This window comes from Malaya genurostris, chromosome 3 (genome assembly GCF_030247185.1).
Source record: "Malaya genurostris strain Urasoe2022 chromosome 3, Malgen_1.1, whole genome shotgun sequence".
Taxonomy (NCBI): Eukaryota; Metazoa; Arthropoda; class Insecta; order Diptera; family Culicidae; genus Malaya; species Malaya genurostris.
Window position 1 is genome coordinate 197133739 of NC_080572.1, and position 24015 is coordinate 197157753.

The window sequence follows — 24015 nt, forward strand, 5'->3', positions numbered from 1 at the left end:
AGTTAGCTTTTGGTGATTTATTTGAATTTGACGGTCATGGAAAGTGTACGGTTACGTTAAATTTTGTTACTGTTAAATCTTGGATTCTATAGTTTTGTCAAAGTAAGTTGTCGCATACTAAATTCCGTACCTCTGGTACGGAAACAAAGTTTCATTAATCGAGATCAAAATTTGTCCCTATAGAATTCAAATGACGCATGAATAAAATTTTACTCCACCCTGTTGCCTATAAATTGAATGGAAAAATCGAATATTAGGAAAAAAAGACAAGTCAATTTCCAACGTTTTGTATTCGAAACTCTCTTTACTGATTTTCCTTAATAAAAATTAATTACATAATTAAAGATGTTTGCTCGAATTGTTCTACTTTGTTGCGTACCTACAGTGCTAAATATTTGCATCGTAAGTTTTCTGTTTCCTTATAAAGTATATTTTTATCTCTTTTTCCAGCATAACTACTCACAGTTAATTTCTTTTTGTAATATAACAATCTCCTCTGCTGCATTTTTTTTAATCGTTACAATTCTTTGTTTGGAGTTGTCGCGCTCAATATAAAGTTCACTCAGCGAACTGCTCACATTAGGAGATTGAGAATAGGATAATTCTGTTTTGCGACATATTTATGTATACAGAGTTCATAGATGAAACACGTTTAACTTCTGTTTAGAGACTATATACCAACAATGTAAGCTAGTTATCCCAACAATTTTTTTCTTCTGTTACTCTATTCTTCGGCCAAGAACACATTTTGGACTGTTTTGTTTATTTTTTTGTCGGTCTTCCACCACGCTCCGTCTATCGTAACCCAACAATTTACATTAGCTTTTTACAATTTTCACCCTGTCAGCAAGTAATCATTTTTTTAAAAGGAATGTGTTTATTTTGCCAGTATCCCTACTCTTATTATTCTTCCGCTCGAAACAGTGTATTTGAGTTTTTGAGGTACTTAGAAAATGGGTTTTGGTAACAAAATAATGATTTCCGCGATTTCAATTCATATTAGGAAAAAATAAATAAATTTTTGTTTCGTCCATGGAAACACCTAAACTTAAAAAAAAAAACAAAATAAGATGACTATTATTCGTTTCTTTCCATAGGAGTTATTTTACACCAAAGTTTTGTTTTCTTTTGCCAAACAGGAGCACTGAATTGATAGACAAGTGATGCATTAATTTGAGTTTAAGCATGAATAGTGAGCGAAAATGTTCAGCAATCTATCTATACTAATTTTAACTTGACTTAGTTAATTTGCATTCATTGTGGGACGAAAGTTTATATATTGTGTTGCTTTCATTTCCATTCTGGGTGGCCATGGTTCGCTCACACTTCGATTGTTTTGCCTGTATTGGATGTTGAAAGCTTCCATAGCTATATTTTCATAGACCTACTTGAATTGAATTAATCTAGGATTAACTTATCTATGCATAGTTTTTTTTTTGCTGCTGCTTCTGCTGCTGTTCGCGGATTGGAAGCTCCGCTTGCACATGTTCGCTGTACGCTCGCTAGTGCTGTTACTACTGGACGACTAGTTTGTCCCAGTCGAAATAAGATTTACTTCGTAGCTGCACTCTACACAGAATCGTCTGAAAAAAAAACGAAATAAAACACGTTGAAGAACAGAATTCTTTCATCGATGGAAACGCTTGGTGGATGGTTGCTCAATGCGCCCAGAGGGTATGCAATACAAACACAACCACAACAACAAACCGTTACTTACCGTGGTACCACCATTTGGTTTTCTTCGGATTTTTATTGCACGTTTTAACATAGATGCCGTTGTCCGGCGGACGTCTTTTTTCCCGACAACTGCTCAACATCGACGATATACTCAGGCACACTGATTGTACTGATAACGCGGGAGACCTAGGGAATTGGAAAACGAAAACGATTATTATAAAGATTAAAAAATCTACCTAGGAAGAGTTGTCACAACACCAACCAGTCGTCTGTCAGGATTGAAAGGCAGATGTGACCGTTCGAGTACACGTGCGGGTGCACTGGAATATTAGAACCTATGAACGTCACCTGTTTACGAGTAGATATCATCAATTTTTAAAGGTTCTTATTTTGAGTAACAGACTGAGTGTTTTACCTCTGGCGAATCAAAGGGATACTTATTGTTAAATTTAAATAATAGTTTAAAATGTTCTCCTTCGTACAGTGTGCCATCTACGCCATCGATATTTATTATCCATCTGGAAAATTGAATAACAGCATCAGGTAGCATTAGGTCAGAATGGAATGTAGATTCAGCCTACTTACTGGGTTAAATTTTGACTAACACTTTCTTCGTCTACCGTGACTCCTGGCGGGGGTTCTTTTATGAGGGACATCAGTTCTTTTTGTAATCGTCGCTGTGAAATATAAAAAATGGTGTTATAATTACAGATCAATCGAATGGAAAAGAGTATTTTAAATATTCCGCGATTGTCACGAGTTTCCCACCCAGCCTCTAGTAGCGATTTAACTTGCCTCCCACCGACCGCTGTCCAGAATCAACTTCCGGTTGTCTTTAGCCGCATCCTGTATCACCGCACTTGTAGTCGAAGAAATGCTCTCCGATTTGGACGGCTTTTCTTTGCACATTAAAAACCGGTTCAGCATGGTGGTAAAGCGGTTCTAGATGAATGTCGCAACTAATTGACGATTCGTAGCAGTTTATGTGAGGTTTAGCAAATCCGTACGAGCCAGATCATAAGTTTCGATGTGCGCGAATCACTCTGTAATCATAATTTGCTTAATATTTAGCACGTTTTTATTTGCATCTGTTTGTATCTAATCAGGAAGGCGTTTCATGCGTAGTGTTGCATTTAAAATTTGACATTTCAACAACACGATTGCTTCGATAGAGCAGGCTTGATTGTGTAGTCATGTCACATCGATCACATCTGTGTACTAATGGGTCACGTATTGTGCATAAAATTGTGGCGCCGAAAACGCGGTACTAGTTTGTTGATAGGAGGTGAGTTTTATATTTCTTCTTTGTTGGACAGTGAAATCGAATTGTTATTATTATTCAAAAACGATCTGAACTCAGAGATGGTAATTCAAAATTCATTATTTTATATCACTACGTTGGGTGTTCCATCCGACTTGTTAAATGTTTCACGAGGATAGCATATATTGTTGGCATTGCGTTGCAAAATTAAATTTTATGCAATAACACAAAACTCCTTTACAATGTCTGCAGAATTCAGATTGCTAAGGCGAATTCAAATGTTGTCTTCCAGAATGCTAATGTGTCATAGCTTCAAAACTGGGAAGACTTTGCATCCGATTAGATAGACTGATTGGCAAGTTACCCACTACGCATTTTCGTAGGTTATTCTTTATTAAAACAAATGATTTTTGGTGCTGGGAACGAATCTCTAAACAAGAAAGATCTAATTTGAACTAGGAGAAAACTACTCATTGACTAGGATATTATTACTAATGGTAATAGTAGTTTCTAGATAGACTTTCATTAATCTCATGCGAAACTAAAGGCGTTTTTTTTTCACATTAAATACATTTTGAAAAAAATCAGAAAGGTTTCCCTTAATTCCTAAAATATTCCTGATTTTTTTAAATTTTTTTGCTAAAGAGGTTTTCGATAAATTTAAATAAAATGAAAATCAGAAAAACCACCCTAACTCCATCAATATGACAGTTAAAGGGTTAAAATTTTGGGAAAATCATCTCCAATATAAACTCAAATAGCGTATTTTGTTTTGTTTGGGAGCAGTTTTCATATGAAAACCTGGCTACGCCCTTTGTTTTTCACTGTATTAATTAATTATGAGCAATGTGGTGTTAACTTAGCAGTATTTGCGAGAAGTTTTAGTTTTTTTGTTTTAATGGGAAGAAAAGTGTTGCTGAAACGCATCAAATGCTTGTGGACGTTTATGGTGAAAATGCTTCAACTGATCAACCATGTAAAGACTGTCCCAGAAAGTATGGACGCCACCAAAAACCGCTGCTATTTCACAATGGTTCAGAATCTGTCAATTTTCATGGCTGCGTCCTGTTGTTTACACTCTTCTCTAACCACTTGTGCAGTTGTTTATTCGTTTTCATTAGATTGTTTCGAAATGCGTGGACTTTCAGCAGAACAACGTCGAAAAATTGTGTACAAATGGTGCACAGAACGCGGACTGTCACTGAGAAAGATAGCAAAAATGGAAGGAGTAAGTGAAAAAACCGTGCGAAATGCAATCAGGAACTTCGGAACCTTTGAGGATAAACCGAGAACGGGTCGAAATAAAGGTCCTGCTAACTCTCAGTTGGATAAACGTATACTGAAGGCGTTCGAGCAAAAGAAGGAGGTTTCAGTTCGGGATGTGGCCAAAAAAGTGGGCACTTCGAAGTCAAATGTTCTTCGTGCTAAAGAACGTTTGAATCTTCGAACCCATTAGAAGCAGAAACAACCAAAACGTATTCCGAAACAAGGAGCATCGATCAGGCCGAGGGTTCGAAAGTTGTACAATACGATTCTTGCTGGAAATTTGAACTACATAATCATGGACGACGAAACCTACGTGAAACTCGAATGCAAATCCTTGCCGGGACCACAATATTATACGGTACGAGAAGGGCAAGTGTTAAACCAGTCCGAGACATCGATTGAAGTCGAAGAGTTCGGTAAGAAATCTATGGTCTGGCAAGCAATTTGTAGCTGCGGTAAGATTTCGAAACCCTTCATCGACACTGCTTCAATGAACAGCGAAATATAGATCAATGAATGTTTACAAATCTACCCGTGATTCGAAGCCACCAGGATCCTGTTGTCTTCTGGCAAGATCTTGCTTCTTGCCACTACTCGAAATCAACGGTAGAATGGTACACTACCAAAAATGTCACTTTCGTCCCAAAAGACCGACTTTCGTCCCAAAAGAATCCACTAAATTTCCCACAACTTCAACCAATTGAGGAATTTTGGGCATTAATGAAGGCACATCTTAGGAAACATGTCTCGGCAGCCGAAACCATTCAACAGTTCGAAAAAAATGGAAAAAAGTGTAAAAACTTGTCGCCAAGAAGTCTGTACGGAATTTAATGAGGAACGTTCGCAAGAAGGTGCGCCAGCTAGTCTACAATGGCTAAGTAGCAAATGTTGAGAATAATATTCTGTTGTTGTAGTCTAATATTATCAGTATATAGAATAAAATTTGAATATCTAATACTTGTGAATTATTTACAGCGAAATCAAAGTGCGTCCATACTTTCTGGGACAGTCTTTAGGAAATGGTTTCGACGTTTCAAGAATGGAGATTTTAGCGTTGAAGGCAGGCCTCGCTCGGGACAACCAAAGAAAAAAAGGGAACAAACAATTGGAGGCATTACTCGGAGCTTGCAGAATCATTGGTGAAGAAGTTTCTGCACGATCGAAATCCATAGGAATGATTCGAAAGTAAGGCAGTTGGCCCGAGTAAAGTCTAACATCAAAATTATAACAAGTTGATATTTAATTATGATAGCAACATCAGATTGAAATCCTAATATGATATCGACTCATCAAATTTTCAATTAATATCACATTGTGTTATCATTTTGCTGTTTAAAGGCAAAAGTTTTGTGAAACTCAAAAAATGAAAATAATAATATCAACAACTTAGTGAAGCCATTGAAATTGAGCAAATTTCAAATGGCAACACAAAAATACAAAGTTGTGTTTCAATGGAAGAATTATTTCTTCAATTCTTTGTTGCCTTTTACAAAAATGCTTTGACATCCTGCCGAGATCCTGCAGTTGACCGCAACCATAACCGCGAAGAAACGATTTTTCAACATTTTTTCAACTTTTACGCAAATAATGCTCTTTCTTTTTAACCACGAGAATATTGGTGTCAAACCACACGTCTGTGAGGCATTAGATAAATTGGCGATCATCGGTACCACGTTTGTCTGAAGCTGGTCTATCTGAATAGTGGTTTTGGCATTCCCATCTCGCTGATCGTCTGCCGTAGAAGTAGCTTATTTCTGAATTTGCTATGAGAAATATATTTGACGTCATCTATTTCCTTCTAGATACGTTAAGTATCCGATCCTGTAACAATTTTTGCGTTCAGTTTAAAAAAAAATGTTTCGATGTTTGTAATCATACGACGTTGCGAAGTTTATTCCAAAGTTCTTAGACCATTATTTTCAGTGCATCAAGAAATCGGGGACCGTGAAGGCGAAAATAATCTACTCGCCAAATCCGTTCTGAAAATGTCCATAACTTTATATCCAGCAGTATGGAAAAATTCATTGTTTACGAAGTTCGAACATCGAACATTGAATGTCTCAGATTTCAGAGCCTAGAGCTAATTCTCAATAATACTTTAGTGGCTTAGAGGAGCCACCAAGAAAATATATGTTTAATTTGTATATTCCTAAGTAGTCCACAAACTGTGTCGAAGACACTCTTCAAAACAATTCTCATTCCTAGTTATAAATGCTTAGAACTTCATATTCTCACTAACGCTAGATGCTATGAGAAGTATTTTATCAATAATCTAATAGATCTTGAAACTTTAATACACTTTTCTAAAGAACCCGACTAACTAAATCTTCATAATTTTGAGTCACAGGACTAATTCTACATCAAATGATCGTAAATTATAAGTCTACACAAGAACTGAAGAGATTCTGGTTCTATCTGTGGTCAGAAACGAAATAATCGTTCATTGTCCCAATTAGCCGAAAAAACAAATGATCTGGGATACCTTATTGCCGGATTCCTAATTCACGTTCCCTGTGTTATAAAAGACTTCACTGTAAAAGGTTCGGTCTTCAGAGCCTCTAAATTCGTATTTCAAAGTGATTACATGTGCGAGTTATATGCGATCAAGTAGATAACTCAATTTGATGTTATAATGTTTGAATGCTACAGCTTTGGATATGAGAAGGACAAAGAGAACATTTTAAACTTACTCAAATAGCCACACTGCTATTCACGGTCGATGCGGGATGGAAGCGACGCAACGAGTGTGCATTGACAGAAACTACCTTCATACAACTTTGTGAAACAACACTGCTTGTCGTATAACCGAACATTTTCCATCTCCTGATAGCTAGCGCTTACAGTCCATAGCAATCGCCAAAAGTTCACATTCCAAAACACAGCTCCAGGTAAAAATAGTATACAATTATGGTTTTAAATAGCAACATACAGAATTTTGATGCCGATTATTTCATTTTGAGTTTAAATATTTCAGTGAAAGAAACTGTCGAAATGCTGTGCGGGATAAATTTCTGGCATTCATAAGGGCCAAATTGTGTAATTCTACGATATCAAACGATATAAACGATATTAAACACTCTACTACACTGATGGTTTTAATCAAGGATGGCTTTTATCGTATCAAAGAACGTTCGCTGGCAACTCTTCCGATTGAATCAGTGCCATCAAAGAGAGTTGGAAATCATCGCAACAACAAAAAAACCCGGCATGGCTCATTTAACATAGAATCGACACCAGTGCGAGAGCGAATTTCTCTCGATGACATTTCTGAGAATCAAAGGTTAGCACGCTGCTGTGGGGATCCTCTCTGAAGCAACAAACGGTTGCTTATTCTCGTTTTGCGATCCGATTCTATACAGGCAGTTGATAATTGCGATAGAATCATTTTACTATTGCCGCTTATTCTAACTATGTGCATATAATCTTTGTATAAGTTGTGTCTATGAAAATGTATGTGAATACTCCACACAAGGGTTTTGAAATATTGCAACCTAGTATGAGAATCATCAAGTCGAATCATCGATTCGATTTTCTGCGATAATTGTCAACTTGCGATTCTCTCTTGGTAAATTCCACACAGCGGCGATCATTATCAGACTGCAATTTTTTTTAAGGGCCGAGAAATACTCAGAGTATGAAGTGGAGCGAAGGAATGTAGAAAAATTCTCTCGCGGTTCATGCATTGAGAGACTCGAGTTCTTGTAGCATCTTCTACCAGATTGAAAATGTTGTATACAATATAGATAGCAATATAGCAGCTTCTGTGAAATTTTCGGCAATCACCAACACTGGTTTTAATTACCAATTTTCAAAGAAGATTTATAGTTCTTTAGATAAAATTTGAAGCCTTTAGAAGGGCTGATTTTGCATAATGTTCCCCCCCATTGTTGTCCATTTTTCGTTGCATTTTCTTCCAACGCAAACGACCAGCAGCAGGATGATGCAATCGATCTTCTTTGAAGGGAAACTGGCTCTGCGACCTGTGCGTTTGAGGTTTTGTACCACGCATAAGGTCTGCTTTCATTGCCGACTGCTCTTCCTGACGACCGAAGTCCAAGTGAGAGGACAACCTGAGCGTTTGTTCTTACTGATGTTGGTGGAAGAATCTCACCTCGACATCCAGTTCCATCTGTAGCAATATAAGAAAGGAACGATTTTCAAGCAAAGTTTACCTTCTATACTAATCGGAACTGATATGTGCCTGTCTACCTGATGCATTTGAGACGTGCATTACGAGAAGAACGGCCGGAATACAAGCAAAGACATGATAAAGTTATTCTCCTGCATGGCAACGCTCGGCATCCCATTGCAAAAGTCTTGGAAAACACTCAAGTGGGGCGTTTTACAGCATCCGCCGTATTCTAATGACATTGCTTCTTCTGATTGCTGCTTGTTCCGACGGTAGGTCATCGGTTTACTTCTTTCGGTTTTAGAAATCGAAAATTGGCTTCAAACTTGGATCACCGCAAATGACGAGACATTTTTATCGAGATGGATTTCGAAAATTGCCTGAGAGGTGGGAAAGAGTAATAACTAGCGATGGACGATACTTTAATTAATCTTTAAAGGGTGTAGCCGGGTTTCCATATAAAAACTGCCCCCGAAAAGAACAACTGTTTGAAAGGGTTTATATTAGAGATGATTTTCCCTAGATTTTAACCCTTTAACTACCATATTGGTGGAGTTAGGGTGGTTCTTCTGATTTTCATTTTATTTAATTTTTGGAAACCCTCTTTAGGAATATTTTAGAAATTATGGGGAACCTTTCTGATTTTTTTTATGTGGAACACATCTTTATTTTCTATATAGGGGTGCAAATCAGAAACTCAAGGAAAAATACACGTAGAAATGTGGTCAGGTTTTAAACACTTACAGCTCAGTATATTTTGTATCAATTATTAATATTATTTCATTATTTGATTGGAAATATTTCTAAGATTCGATATGAATGTATCAAGCCATGTATTTTCAATTATAAATGATTGAAATTTTGATTAGTAGCGAACAGTGTCCTATTTTGCCTGCTAAAAATCTCCGGCATATCGGATGACGGTTTTGAAGGAGTAAGCGATATATCAAAGGGAAAGCATCGCTCTGATTGGTCAATAGAGCGAAGCTGTTGGAAGCACGCGAATCTATAACTAGAAGCAAAATTATAGCTAACATTTTAGTCCTACGCGTAGCATGCTAGAGGTAGGTTGTTGCTAGACAGCAAGACAAAAAGTGCTATAAAACGATTTGAAGCTTTAATTGGTATGCTCTGATCTTGTGTCATGCAAGCTCGAATGAAATTCCATGATATGTCATTTCGCCTGAAAAATTGACAACTACCCCAGGATAAATTTTGAGTGCGATTAATTTCTAACTTATATAAGATGAACTCGATTGATAATGAGAAAAGTTTATCGCTTCAACCGAAATCGCAGAATGGTAGAGAAACTTAACGCTATAAAAATAACTGCTTGCATACAAACAAGCATGGCGAAGAGAAGCTTTAATATCCAAACCCGTATCGCAAGTATGTACAAAGATATAATTGCATACAGTTGGTGTAATTTTGTCGGCTATAAAACAAATACAAATCAAGACAAACGATGTTCGGTGTTGGTTACTAATCAAGATAAATCTAAGCAGACTCTCGTGCAATTGCGGGTTCAAATTTGTGACGATTGATTGAACTGTTTGATCGTAGATCATTAAAAATTTTGATTGCCTTGTTCCACATCAATGGCTCGAACAACCACATGGGGCTGATCCTTGTAGTTTTTTCAGAATTTTTCAAAATGTATTTCATGTGAAAAAAAATGTTCAAAATTTTCGAATTTTTTTTAATCGCACCTACAATTTTGGTACAACTCTAGATTTTACATAAAAAAAATCATTTATGAGTTCATTACGCTGTATTTTTTCAGATTTTTAAAAAATGTGGACGGGTATAATATCAGACTTTGAAAAAATAAATCATTTGGAAAGCCATGCGTCGCCATCAAATTGTCATCATTCGATGGAGACGCATGGTATTTAGTTCTAAGATCATATCACCTGCACCTTAGAACAAAATACCATGCGTTTCCATATACAACTTGAGCTCAGGGCTTGAGTATTGACGTAATTAATAATGACAAAAGAATTTCATTCCTTATGTTATTCACACACGCCCGCTAGAGATGGTCGGGTCTCGGGTATTTTACCCGTAACCCGACCCGTACCCGTACCCGTCGGGTTTTTGGACGGGTACGGGTAAAAATTTTTATTTTCCATCGGGTACGGGTCGGGTACGGGTAAAAAAAATTACTGCTCACTCGGTTACGGGTCGGGTACGGGCAAATTTTTTTTTCTGATCGATTACCCGACCATTTGTACTTCACATAAATATGTTAACATGTTGACGAGAATTTTTTATTGCAAAACAGTTCTTCCGAAAAATAAACAATTTGATACAAGGGGTTTTGACATTCGCGCCTAGGACCAGACCTGACAACTGGCATATTTTTTCAGAAAAAACATTTCTTTTCTTCATTTAAAAAAAAACGATCAATCATAGTTACGTGAAAAGTTATGTGAATATTTTTCACACTACTTTTTTATAACATATTTAATAAGACACACTGCCTTAGGTACGCGCCCTTAACAACAACTCATGAAAAAAAGAAAAAATAAACAAACTTGCATGGATACGTGATGCGACCCGAGAAAATTTTCAGAGCGAAACTACGCGTACCGGCATCAGATTTTGCGGTCAGACCCTACTTTTTACGTAGATTTTAATGGACTGCCATTTTAAAGCTGTTTAATGCACAATCCAGTAAAAATTATTTGATTCATATATAAAATGTAGTGTAGTACTCATATCACATTCAGATACCAGAAAACTGTTATTTTAAATATTGGTTGGAGATTTTCTAAATTTTCATCTAAATCATAAGGATTCTAACCATAAAAACATGAACATTTATTTCAGAAAATCTGCATAGAAGTTCTTCTTATTCTTCACTTCTGGATGGTGTCACCTCACTTGAAATGACACCGATTGATGGCACAGTAAGTTGGGCTATATTGCCAGTTAATTTTTGTTTCTTTTCACTGAACTACAAGTGAAAATCTCAATGCACGACAACGTGGAGTCGCAAAAGTACGGCTGAAAATCTTTTCTCGCGAAATATTCAAATTTTCACCATGTTCACTCGTTGAGGGTTCCACCGGAGGTGGCACAGAAGTTCAATGGCTGTAAAAACCACTGTTTCGTAAGACCGGGTATTACGACATTTTGGGTAAATACGCTTCTAGAAAAATTTGAGTAGATATTACTCCCTTTTGTTGATATTTGTAAATGAGTATAAAGTACCAAAGACATTGGAAATCTATTCATGCTTCACAGTGTATTTATATTATTATTATTATTAATATCATTTATTTTACCCCGGCTTTAACCTGTTGGTCGTTCACCGGGGGGAAACGAGAATAGTAATTACATGTCATTTTGAAACAAAATTGAGTGTATTTTTTTTATTTCAGTTTAAACTAGGAAGCGAAAATTCGATGAAGAGAGTAACGGTATGGGCCGCGGATAGCGTCCTCGCGGGTCCAACCAGCCGGTGTTTTCGGTCCTGGTTTTTGGTGAGGTGTTAGACCGGATAGTCCAGTAGATGACCCCTGGTTTTGATGTTCTTCCTGTTGTTATTGTTTGAGCGTAGCGATGGTGTTTCTAGTTGATATTGGGCCGCGGAGAACATCCCTGGGGACCTACCCCAGCGGATGGCCCGCGGTGAAGATTCGGATCCGATGGCGATGGTGTCCTAGATTTCGTTGGGTCAAATGTCATCGGCCCCTCGGTTTGTTCGATGGTGAGATTTGAGAAAAATTTAAAGGAGAAGAGCGTGAGAGAAATGTTTTGTTTTAATGGCGGTATATAGTGTTAATTTGACTGATTATGTTACTTTTCCGATCGAAATGATGGACAGACGAGGGTAGGGGGAAACTAGCAGAGATGACCGTCGGACCTAGAAAAGATCGAATTAGTTCTGCGGCTGAGGTGGCGAACCAATAAAGAGTGGGGAGACGAGCGGATGTTAAAGCCGAATCTGGAGACAAAAGCAATATGTTTTTTTTTTTCGTTTGGTTTAAGCGACTGCCGAGATGAAGTGGCGGGCGAGCGGAACGTGGTGCAAGTGCGCAGGTGCTTGGATCAAGACGATAAACCGGGTGCATTGGATGGCGTTTCTAGTGTAAAAGAGAGCTGATGTTTTTTGGTTCGAGCTAAGCGATATTCAAAGTGTTGTTGGTTTTTTTTTTGGGTCTCAGGGTTATTAGGGATTGTAGGTGAGTCTGTATACCATGTAGTTTGATAGAAGGGAGAGGATCAGGGCAGGGTTTATAGGGTGTGGAAGAGGTTGGCGTCTTTTAGGAAGTTGATGAGGGTAATTTCGGCTACTGGGTCATTCGATAAGATGTTTCTTATAGAGTTTTTGATGTCATACTGTACCCGGAGGTTGTGAAATTCCGGGCAGTTGACTAGTATGTGCTCCACTGTAAGCGGTGTGCTGCAAGTGGAGCACATAGGTGGTGGATGCCTCGAGATGTAATGCTGATGGGTGAGGCGTGTGTGACCCGTGCGTAGCCGTGAGAGGACTCGTTGTTCCCGGCGGTCGGTGCGATCCGTCCATTTGGACAGATCCCCCTTAATCTTGGGCAGGAGGCCCCCGGATGATCGCCAGTGCCGTACGAAGTTATCCGTGAGCTTGATTCTAAAGTCAGTTAGAATGTCGGTTGACGGCACTGCGGATCTCATCCGAAGGCTTTTCCTGCCCATAGCCGCGAGTAAGTCTGCCTCTTCGTTACCCGGGATCCCGCTATGTCCAGGAATCCAGCATACTGTGACGTTGCTGCCACAGTTTGCCTCGATGGCCTGGACATATGGGTGTCTGGATCTTCCCGTCTCCAGAGCAGTGATTACTGCTAAGGAATCGGAGAAGATCACCGCCTCGGATCCCGGGGGGATGACTTTAAGGCATTCAAGTATGGCTGCGGCTTCCGCCGAGAACACCGAGCAAGAGGGTGGTAGACTACGGTGTATGGAGGTGTTGGGTCCCCATACACCGAGCCCGGTGCCAGTGCTTGTTCGCGATCCGTCAGTATAGAAAGAGGCAATGCCTCTAAACCTGTCGGAGGTTAACTGGAGAAAGCTGCTTTTCGCTGCTGCTGGGAGAGGTCTGGCCCCTAGGGATTGTGCCAGGGAAGTTTCGATTTTGGGAAGGTCTGGTTGGTACCATGGTCTCATCCAAACTCGGTATAGGCGTGCCAGTTTCGGGATGTTTTTCCCGGTGAAACTCCTGTACAGCGACTGAGCCATTTGCGATAGAAGACAGTTTTTTCCAGTGGTTCGTTCTAGGTAGCCCAGAGATCTGCGGAGGATGATCCAAGCCGAAAACCAGCGGAATGGGAGCAAACCCGACTCTACGCAGGCGGCTGTTGCTGGGGTACTTGGGAGCAAGTTTGAGGCGTATCTGACGGCTCTGTTGTAAGTAGGGCCCAAAACCCTGAGCAGGGTTTCCATGCTTACAGCCGTCGCCTCTATCCCATAGTAAATACGACTCCAAATTAGGGACTTGGCTATGTTTATCCCCTGATGGCGGTTCCACTGGGGGTGCCCCGCACTAATGGTCTGGATTAGTCTTAATCTAGATTGGCAGTCTTTTTTTACTTGGCCAAAGTGGTTTGTGAAGTCTAGGTTTCGGTCGAAAACGACGCCGAGTATTCTAGGGCATTTCACAAACGGTACGATGACCGTTCCAATCGAGACCGGAGAGTTAGTGTTGCGGTGAGATTCCCGACAGAAGTGCGAGAGGGAGCATTTGTTAGGAGCGATATTGAACCCGACACTCTCTGCCCATTGGTGGATTGCTCTCGCCGTCTGCTGGATTTTTCTTCTTATTCTTTTACGGGATTTACCAATGACGAGGATCACAATGTCGTCGGCATATACGAAGATGAATATGCCTTTTGGTAAACAACTGAATATGGAGTTCATCCCCACGAGGAATAAGGTTACGGACAACACCGAACCTTGAGGGACCCCGTTTTGTTCAGCGAATGTTTGTGATAAGGATCCACCTATGCAAACTTTGAAGTTCCTTTCCTTGAGAAAATCTTGCAAAAAGACACCCATTCGCCCGTTGATGCCCCAGTCAACCAGTTGTCGAAGGACCCCTTCCCGATTGACTGTGTTATAGGCTTTTGCTAAGTCTATACATAGCGCGTCAACGTGTTGCCCTTCATTGATTCCTCTGTGGATGGTATCGCACAGCGAAGCAAGGTGGGCTCCGGTTCCTTTACCTTGGCGAAATCCGAATTGCCTGTGGTCTAGTAAACTGCGCTCTTCGAGAAATGAAACGAGGCGTCGGTTTACTAGCCTCTCGAGTGTTTTACCCATACACGAGAGGAGGCTAATTGGACGGAAGTTGTTGGCGACGAACGAGCCAGCGCAACCTTTGGGAATAGGAACAGTATGGGCTGTTTTCCAATTAGCTGGAATTGTCCCAGTAGACCAGACTTGGTTGAATAGGTTTAGTAGGGCAATGCGACCTTTAGGAGGAAGATGTCGGAGCATATCATAGTTAATGTTGTCCGGGCCGGTCGATTTTCCTTTTGCGGAGCTTAAAGCGAAGTTGAGTTCCTCCGCAGAAAAAAGTCTGTTCCAAACCTCGTTTGATCCAGGTGGGATTGACACAGGAGAGCGCTGGGCGTTCCGAAGTGAAATTTGGAATGTCACTGGTAGCGCCGTGTCAGCCGACAAGGATTCGAAATAACGCCCGAGGTGGTCGGCGATATCTCCTGGATTGGAAGTGAATCTGCCATTAATTTCAAGGGGGAAGCCCTTTTGCCTACGTTTTCCTCTAAGTGCGTTTACCCTTCTCCACAATTCTGCTGAGGAGGAGTCCGCGGAGATGCCGTCGAGAAATCTATTCCAGCTATCCACTTTAGCTTTGGTGATAGTTTCTCTGGAGAGATTCCTTAGGCGACGAAATTCTTGCGCCTTTGCATCTCTGGAGGGGTGATCAAGGGAGGTTTTCCGTAAGACCCGCAGTGCTTTTCTGCGGGCTTTGACCACTGTAGATACTTCGGCGGACCACCAGTGAATCGCTCGTTTGGGCGGTTTTCCACTGGATCGAGGAATATTATCTTCTGCTGCGCCGAGTATAATTTCTTCGAGCTCCTCTAGGGAGAGATCGGAATCTGGGTAAATCCGGTCCTCGATAGAGGACTCATAGCCCTTCCAATCGGCTCGTTGGAGGATCCATCTGCGACGTCGAGTGGTGAGGGGTTGACACGCGTCTAGTGAAATGAGAATGGGTACATGGTCGCTGCTTCCCGTGTCCGTCCACGTGGACCAGCTGCACGAGCTAACCAGACCCCGTGATACCACGGACAGATCAATGGCCGACTGGTATCGCCCCCTGAAAAAGGTGGGGCTGCCATCATTCATTACTATTGCCTCACACTCTACGATCGCTTGCAAGATTTCCCCTCCACGGTGGCTGTTTTTCTTGGATCCCCATGCACTGTGGTGAGCGTTGAAGTCACCCAAAACAAGGAAGGGGGGTCGAAGTTGCTGGAAAAGTTCCTTCAACTTCTTTCCCACATTTCTAACTTCTTTTGGGATGTAAACGGACACAACGGTGCAGGGGATCGGGATCTGTATCTTCCTAGCTATAGCGATTAGTTCAGTTTTGATAGGGCAGGGATCCGAAGGGATGTCCGCCCTAACTGCCAGGCCGATCGTTTGATACAAATTGTTTCCGGTGGCGGCGTTCCAGATGTAGCGATGATTAAGCCACGAAGATGGGTTGGTAGATTGGCGTATGTGTGTTTCCTGGAGTGCTATTATCACCGGATTGTGAAGGGCTATAAGATATTGAAGGTCACCAAGGGAATGGCTGAGCCCGTTGACATTCCATTGGATGGCCAACGTAGTCCTATTCGACAGGAAGACGGAGTCAGAAGAGAACGAACAATTACTGACGTAAGATTGTATGGGAGAGGGGGGAGGAAATGCTTCTGCCGATTGTGGGTTGTATGAAGGGGGGTCGGCAGTAAGGGAAGGATTGAGAACAGGAGGAGACGGGATTGCTGGTTCCTTAGGGGACGGGTCGCGGGGGGATTCCAGTTTCCGTCCATTTGGCTGTGGGAAGCTGGCTGTAGATGGTGGAGGATTGTGCTTATAACAGCATCTCGAGGGGTGCCATGAACAGCCGGGGATGGGGCTGGAGCACGGATCCGAGCGGACAGGGTGGGAGGTGTTTGTTTTATTTGAAAATGATGGGACCGCTGCCCCTTCCTGGACCCGGAGGCCCACCGAAACTGGTGGGGGGGCAGACGAAGGACAGCGGACATCGAGCGGTTGACTGGTGAAGATTGTTGGACAAGCTTGAGAGTGGACGGTAGAGGTAACCCGCGGGCGACCCGCTTGCACTTCCATGGCGCAACCATCGAGGGGCGCTGGGGAAGTCACAGGGTCGTCTTGGTGTTGAGAGGTGGTGTTATATTGAGTGGATGTGGGGTTACTAAAGAGGGGTATGGTAGTGGAAGGAAGGGTTAGTATATTAGACTGTGAACGTTGAAAGAAAGAATGATGAGTGATGGACGCGGAAGCCTGGTCGGGAGTTCTTCGAGTTGATTCCGCTTCGGTCATTTCATTACATGGGCTGTTGTTAGATTTAGAGATGTTGCTGAGAAGTATGTTTGGCCCTTTAGGAGATGTTGACACTGTCGACCAGTGCTGAGTCGATAACCATTGATTCTTCGCTCGAGCTTGAAAATAGACTGTCGGATCGAAAGGAGTCAGAAGATGGTAAGTCAAAATCGGTCGGGTCTGGAGGTGCAGTTTCTTGACGTGTGCTGGTGTTTTTTGGGTTTTTCGATCTTTTCTCGCTTTTTTTGCTACTACCACCAGAATGTGGAGGCGTTGGGCTTGTTGCTCTCTCACCGGATCTTCCTTTGCGGGGGAGTTCTGCCGCTCCAGGGCTGGTTGAGGTGTTGGTGTTGTGGAGAGTGGCTTTTTTGCCTTGGTTGGCCACTTTTGGAGGAGGAGAACCGCTGCTGCTTTTTCTTGACAAGGGTACCTCTACATGGTGGACGGATTTCTCCATCAAAAGAGTTTGTATTTGCTCTCGCATCGCCTGGATCTGCTTAGTGGCTTCGCTCAAAGCTTCTTTCAGAAGCTGGATTTCTGGGTCTTTATTATTCTTGCTGTTGGTGGAATTTTCCCGCTTTTCTGCACGCAAACGTACGATTTCTTCGCGAAGAAGTGCAATGGTGCGATCTTTTTCATCGTTGTTCCCAGATAGCCTGTTTTTTAGTTGGTCAGCGTATGAGCTACTGGGCTGGCTGGATCGCATTAGTTGCCTAGCTTCCGGAAAAGATATGCCACGGTCAACCTTGAGCTTAACAAGAGCCTCTTCTTCCAGATACTTAGGGCAGCGCCTAAAGCGGGCAGAATGGTCCCCTTTGCAGTTCAAGCACCTCGGGGGGTTCGGGCATGAACCATCCTCGGTGATCTCGTGCTCAAGACCGCAGGAGAGGCATGTCTGCTTGTTGGGACAGGATCTACTACCATGCCCGAACCTACCACACTGGTAGCAGAGCATGGGAGATGGATAGTATGGACGCACTGACGTCCTGACAAGGCCGATATATATAAATTCTGGTAAGAAGGACCCAGAAAAGGAAAGAACGAGAAGAGGGGTATTGATTGTAGCACCATCTTTACGCTTTGTAATTCTCCGAACTCCACAAACGTTTTGCGTTTTGAGTTCGTTACAAAGTACATCTGTTCCGGTGTCGATTGTATCGCGGTCATAAATAACGCCTTGCACCACGTTCAGGGTGGGGTGGGGTACGACTTCCACCGCTTGACCATCAATCAATTGCTTCAGACCGAGCAAAGCGCAGTAGGCTTTTCTCGAAGTCGTTTTTAGTACGTACCGGGATCCACGAGCCTCTTTTGAGGCCGTGATCACCTTAACTGGATCAATGCCTAATACGCTCTGCACACTCTTCATAATAAGAAATGGATTGGCGGGTAGCCGAGGCTCCGCCACACCATCCCGGGCAACCGCTCGTAATAACAAAGTTTGTTTATCGATTTCGTCTCCAGAGTTCATGAATTCTGGCAACGACTGGCAGAGAGGGAGAGGTATAGATATTTGAGAAGAAAGTGGTGGCATACTAGGGCGGGATGACGAGCCTCCCCCCGGAGGGTCAGGCCCCGGCATTCTTATTCAAGGAAATAAGAGAAGACGGCAATTTTGGTGGTCGGATTAATTATGTGATATAATTGAAGTAAAAAAGGTTATAAATAAATAATGGTTAAGAAGATAAAGAAAAATTACGCCCACCGCTGTGACGAGATGGTCTGTTCGTAGATCCCGTCAGGGCGGAGGAGGACAGCAAGCTATCCGCTCTGCTAATGCTCTATATCGTTGCTGAGTTACACTGTCGCAGAGTTTACCGAAAGATGCCACTACACTAACACTGTCACAATCAAGGTGTAGGCAAAATGGCTACCGACTTGTTTTAGGGTAGATGAGCACGAGTCTGATAAACGAAAAGCACGTGGTTTGTCAAATTTCTGGTTCGTTGAGTCACTATCGATTGGATTTACACAATGGATCAATGGGTCCGGGAGGCTGAGCCCGGGCCGGGTACCCACAGCGGCGGCCAAATGAATGGCGCCACGTGGTTTATCACTTTCTTGTCGAGAGTGCAAAAAACAAAAACCCTTTTTTGGGAATATTCACTGGATGTCACTGATACGGTGTAGGTAGGGTGTGATCTGTTGACTAAAGTCGCGATTGTCCAGAAACGGCCAAAACACTTGGAAGAAATAACTCACAAGGAAGAGCCGAAGTATCGCGTCCGATCGTCACGAGTGTTCGGTACGAACTGAGTGTATTTATATGTTTAAATGTAAACAAGCATTTTATTGTATCTTAATTACCAACTAGAGCCTGATACGGCTCGCTATCTAAAACACTTTATTTTTTCCATCCTGAATTTTGGTAAAACTTTTACTACTCATTCGGGTCGGGTACGGGTACAGGTAATTTTTAGTCGGGTACGGATAAAATTTTTTATTTTTTATCGGGTACGGGTAAATTTTATTGCTGTTCACTCGGGTACGAGTCGGGCTCGGGTATAAGGATTTCTATACCCGACCATCTCTAACGCCTGCACGCCTGGCTCGATTTACCAAGCAATGATGTAGGGAATGCATTAGTGAACATGTGTGCCAGTGGACGGTTGTAATTCATTTCTAACTTCAACATCTTGCGGGATAGTCTGTAGGTTTCAAGGTTAGCTATTAGCAGTCCTAAGAAATACCAGATAGAAATCAAGCCGAAGCGCCTGCAGCAAGTCCCGAAGACCCAAGAAGAACGTATAAATTCGCATCGTCGATTTTCTATACAAACAAAGTGTTCTTTTGAACTTAATATTTTCAGTTTTTTGCTATTTCCCGAAGGCTATGTGTAAAAATTGAATTTCAAACGCTTTCGCAGTTCATCGAATTTACTTGCACTTAGTGGTCTTTTTCTGGTGTTTCGTGGAGTACTTATCTGACGTGTTAGCTCAAGCCCGTTCATTATGTACCTAGAAGTCGTCTCCATACAGCTCAGACTACGACCACTCTTTGCCTCCATTTGATCGATCCACCTTGCTCGCTATGCTTCTCTTTTCTCGAGCCTTCCGAATCACATTCAAGAATTATTTTCAAATGTTTGCGTCTGTTATCCTGACGACGTGCCCTGCCGATCGTAGCTGTCCAATTTCAGCTGGACGTATGATAGGAATGAATGAATACACGAATTCATGAACCACCACGATATCGTCGCCACGCACTATTATTCGAGTAGGAAGGTGTTGAATTTTAAAGCCTTTCCCTCTTATATATTTTGTTTCGACGGATTTACTGTCAGTCCGATCTGAGTTTGATTAATCCGTCTTCATGAGCTTAACCCGTTAGACTTCCGCTGTCTTGTTGAGGCAACTTGGCTATTTATACCATGTGGTACGCAACGTCGGCAAACATTTTACTTTAAAACTGATAGTTTTTAAGATTTCGCTTGGTTTCTAATTTTCCTTGATTTTGCGCTAGGAATACTTTTTTTTGCAGAAGAACTAAAATTTTATTGTCCTTTAGAATTTTTCTAAATATAGTTATTATTTGATTTGAATACAATAAATGTAAAATAAATGTGAAATGACTTATCAGTTCATGAATAGAAACTTTAAACCGTAGATTAAAACCTAAATATTTGTCAATTCATTATTTCTGATTCATGTTTCTCTCACCAATTCTTTCTCAAACCTTGAACTGAAGTTTTAGATGAAAACGCATGGTATTTAGTTCTAAGGGCAGGTGATACATGATTTTAGAACTAAATACCATGCGTCTCCATCGGATGATGACAATTTGATGGAGACGCAGGCTTCCCGAATGATTTATTTTTTCAAAGTCTGATATTATACCCGTCCACATTTTTTAAAAATCTGAAAAAATACAGCGTAATACACTCATAAATGATTTATTTTTGATTTTAAATCTTGAGTAGTACCAAAATTGTAAGTGCGATTAAAAAAATTCGAAAATTTTGAACATTTTTTTTTCACATGAAATACATTTTGAAAATTTCTGAAAAAAAAATCAGAAAGGTTCTTCATAATTCATAAAATGTACCTGATATTTTTCAATTTTTTTGCTAAAGATTGTTTTTTTGAAAAAAATTAATAAAATAAAAATCAGAAGAACCACCCTAAATCCACCAATATGGCAGTTAAAGGGTTAAAATTTTAGGAAAATCATCTCCAATATAAACCCTTTCAAACAGCGTATATCAGTTTTTGTTCTATTTGGGGGCAGTTTTTATATGAAAAACCGGCTACACCCTTTATATATAATTTAATTTTAATTTATTATGAAATAAATGCTTCCAATAACAAAAACAAACGCTCACTTCATACATGGTAGATATAATGTATAAGCGAAAATAGAACGACTGAATATCACAAGATGATTTGCTATGCCGATTCGCCGATTGGTAAGAATTGGTAAGATTCTTAGTGACGTCGATGCTATTTCAGCTGATGAAACCGAATAATTTCTGCATGAAGAATAAATTTACGGTACTTGTATCAAAATGAATGCTCTGGCTTTTTATAATCTATCATTTACCGCTATAAACATTTCGGTCTAGTCTATAATTATTATGTATAACAGCAACAATAACAACAACAACAACAACAAAAGCATAACATTGATTCTCTATCTATGTGCAAATTGTAGATTTCATGCCTCCAGGGCTCCAGTCATTTTCTCAAACCAACCAACCACGAAATCCCATATTATACTTGTTGCCTCCACTCACTTTGCAAAGTGCTTTCAGCACAGGTTAGGCAAAGTGAAGAACATCGTGACTGATTGAGGGAAACGAAACAAGGGCTAGGATAAACCGAGTGAAGTCTCTCCTGCTTTTAAGCACAATGTTACCAGAACAAAATTTCATTCACTCTCGGCGGGTTATAAACAATGTGTTTCATTTCAATTAGAATGTTACATCAACAATTGCGGCACATCGTGCCATGGTTGCACTCTGAAATCGACTGCAATTGCCGTCCGTCCAGACAGTGACAAACGGTGGCCGAGGAGAATCGGAGTTGGGAGTGAATTTTCTACTACAGTTTTACTAACTACGTATGTTAGGCGTGTGCTAACTGACGCGCTAAACGCCGCCGTTGCTGGTGCGCTTCCATTTTTTTGAATGCAGTCTGCATGGTTTGGTTTTAATGTAATAAATTATCAGCTCGTAAAATAATAATCGATAATTGAGTTCATGGGGAAAAATTAATTTGCAAATTGATGATCTCCGGTTCCGCTGGAGTGAGCCAAGACACTGCGATTGCTAACCGTTGATGATTCGGTTAATTGAATTGATTTTGTAGGGTTTTAAATTATTTTATTCAGTTATTACATATGAGTTCGAATTTCAGCAGACGCTATGCAGATTGTAAATACAACATTGAATTAACGGCATGTACCTACACTCTGTCAAGTTCAAATGAAATAAACCCTTCGATAATGAACGATTGCGGCTATTGATGTCTGTCAAATAAATATATATCTCTATCATGGATGGTTTCACTCTTGCGATGTCACATCCTTGAGGGTTTCAACCGAAATAACAAATTGTAAGTAACTGGTTTCCTTTAGTGTGGAAGTTGCTTAAAACATGACAAAATTTCGATCTTCATCGAATAGCGAATTAATAACGATTGGCGAACCGATTGTTACGGTTGTTTACGTCCTCATATTTAAGCAGCACAGTTTGAAGCAGAACGATTTTGAAATAATTATATCACGCAACATTAATTAGTTATTACTATAACCAGCCACAAAACAAAAGTATATCTTCGAGTTAACGCGCGAACCTCGCACAATAACGCCTAACGGATTATTCTAGCAAATCTTTTGTCATGGTCTGTTTGTTACTCTTGCAAACAAAGAACCCAGTTGCATGTGCAACAACGCCGTACCAAAGTGCATCAACCTCCGATCGGTTCTTGGCAACGCTAGACTGACGGAGTGCAACCGTAGAAATAGCATTAAGCCTATGTATGTACGTATGTACCGTACAGTCGGTATTTACAAACATTTTCCTCTCCGCTTTGGTTTGCCATATTTTCTGCAAGACACGTGAGTTTTAAAAGCTATTGCATTGTGGCTTGCTCGGCGGCCTTTCTTCTGCTTCCTTAAAGGTGCAAAATAACACACACACCGGCCGGCCGGCTGGCAGCATGGCTGATTGGCAGGCAACCAAACCACTAAACCGCACAACCGCGAGTAGTAGTCGGGTACGAAAGTGCAAGAATTCGTGGCAAATGTTGTACCCAATTACATCAAACGGACGATCTTTTAAGACGATGAATATTTGCTCAAATTATTTACACAATGTGCATAAGGAAGCGTTTAGTATAAAAACGATGTTTCGTGTTTCGGTGGAAAAACCTTCGATAAACTTTCTATCCCTTGTGTAGTGTTGGTTAAACAAAAGCAATTACCAATCTCGACGAACAGATTTGAATACTCTGGTGTACATGATTTTGTGGTAAAAAAAATCGGTATAACTAATTCAATTCAAAGTACTGCTGTTCTTTGCTTTCTAAAAACATCATAAGCGTGTCCGGATAAAAATTCAATACCGGCACCACGAATAAAAAATCATGAAATCATAAAACACAATCTCTCATGAGATAATGCTTAATATTCATGATGTAACGAGCAACATGCTTCATATTATAAGCGGTATTTTACCACCAATACAAAAAAATTCCATGATATAAACTGTTCCTAGTTTATTTCGTTTGTTCAACTTAGATCATCCCTTTTATTTGGCTGCATGCACTCGACACATACAATGAGTCTTGAAGTTCTGACTGGAGTTCTTCCATTGAAAGATCGTTTTTAGGAGCCATTATTTTCTCTTCACCAGATAATCTGAGTGCAATTGAAGCCATTCGTTCAAACGCTGCTGGCAAAAATGAACCGTTTTTCTTGGACAAAATAAAACAGTGCCTGAACGTCATATTGAATAATAATTATCAAATCACAATAGTTTGGGTCCCGGCTCATTGCTCCATTCCAGGCAATAAAAGAGCCGATGTTTTAGCCAAACGTGGTGCTATTGAGGGAGAAATTTATGAGAGATCTATTGCTTTCAACGTGCGCGTCTCGTCAAAGAACACTTGCCAGCTGGCAAGCT

General features: G+C 40.8%; 1 protein-coding gene across 2 annotated transcripts in view; it reads right to left on the reverse strand.

Moving 5' to 3' along the window:
• Positions 1–271: 271 nt before the first annotated feature.
• The window catches only part of LOC131439297 (ubiquitin-conjugating enzyme E2 W), a 137664-nt gene continuing 113920 nt past the window's right edge, over positions 272–24015 (reverse strand). The window contains exons 2-7 of one of the 2 annotated variants that reach the window (XM_058610155.1): positions 2473–2720; positions 2263–2354; positions 2093–2195; positions 1940–2025; positions 1718–1863; positions 272–1583 (exon numbers count right to left, since the gene is read on the reverse strand). In XM_058610155.1, coding sequence (XP_058466138.1) covers positions 1570–1583; positions 1718–1863; positions 1940–2025; positions 2093–2195; positions 2263–2354; positions 2473–2604 — 573 coding nt within the window. In that variant the 5' untranslated portion in view covers positions 2605–2720 and the 3' untranslated portion in view covers positions 272–1569. The remainder of the gene's footprint in view (positions 1584–1717; positions 1864–1939; positions 2026–2092; positions 2196–2262; positions 2355–2472; positions 2721–24015) is intronic. The other variant, XM_058610156.1, reaches the window with a different exon arrangement.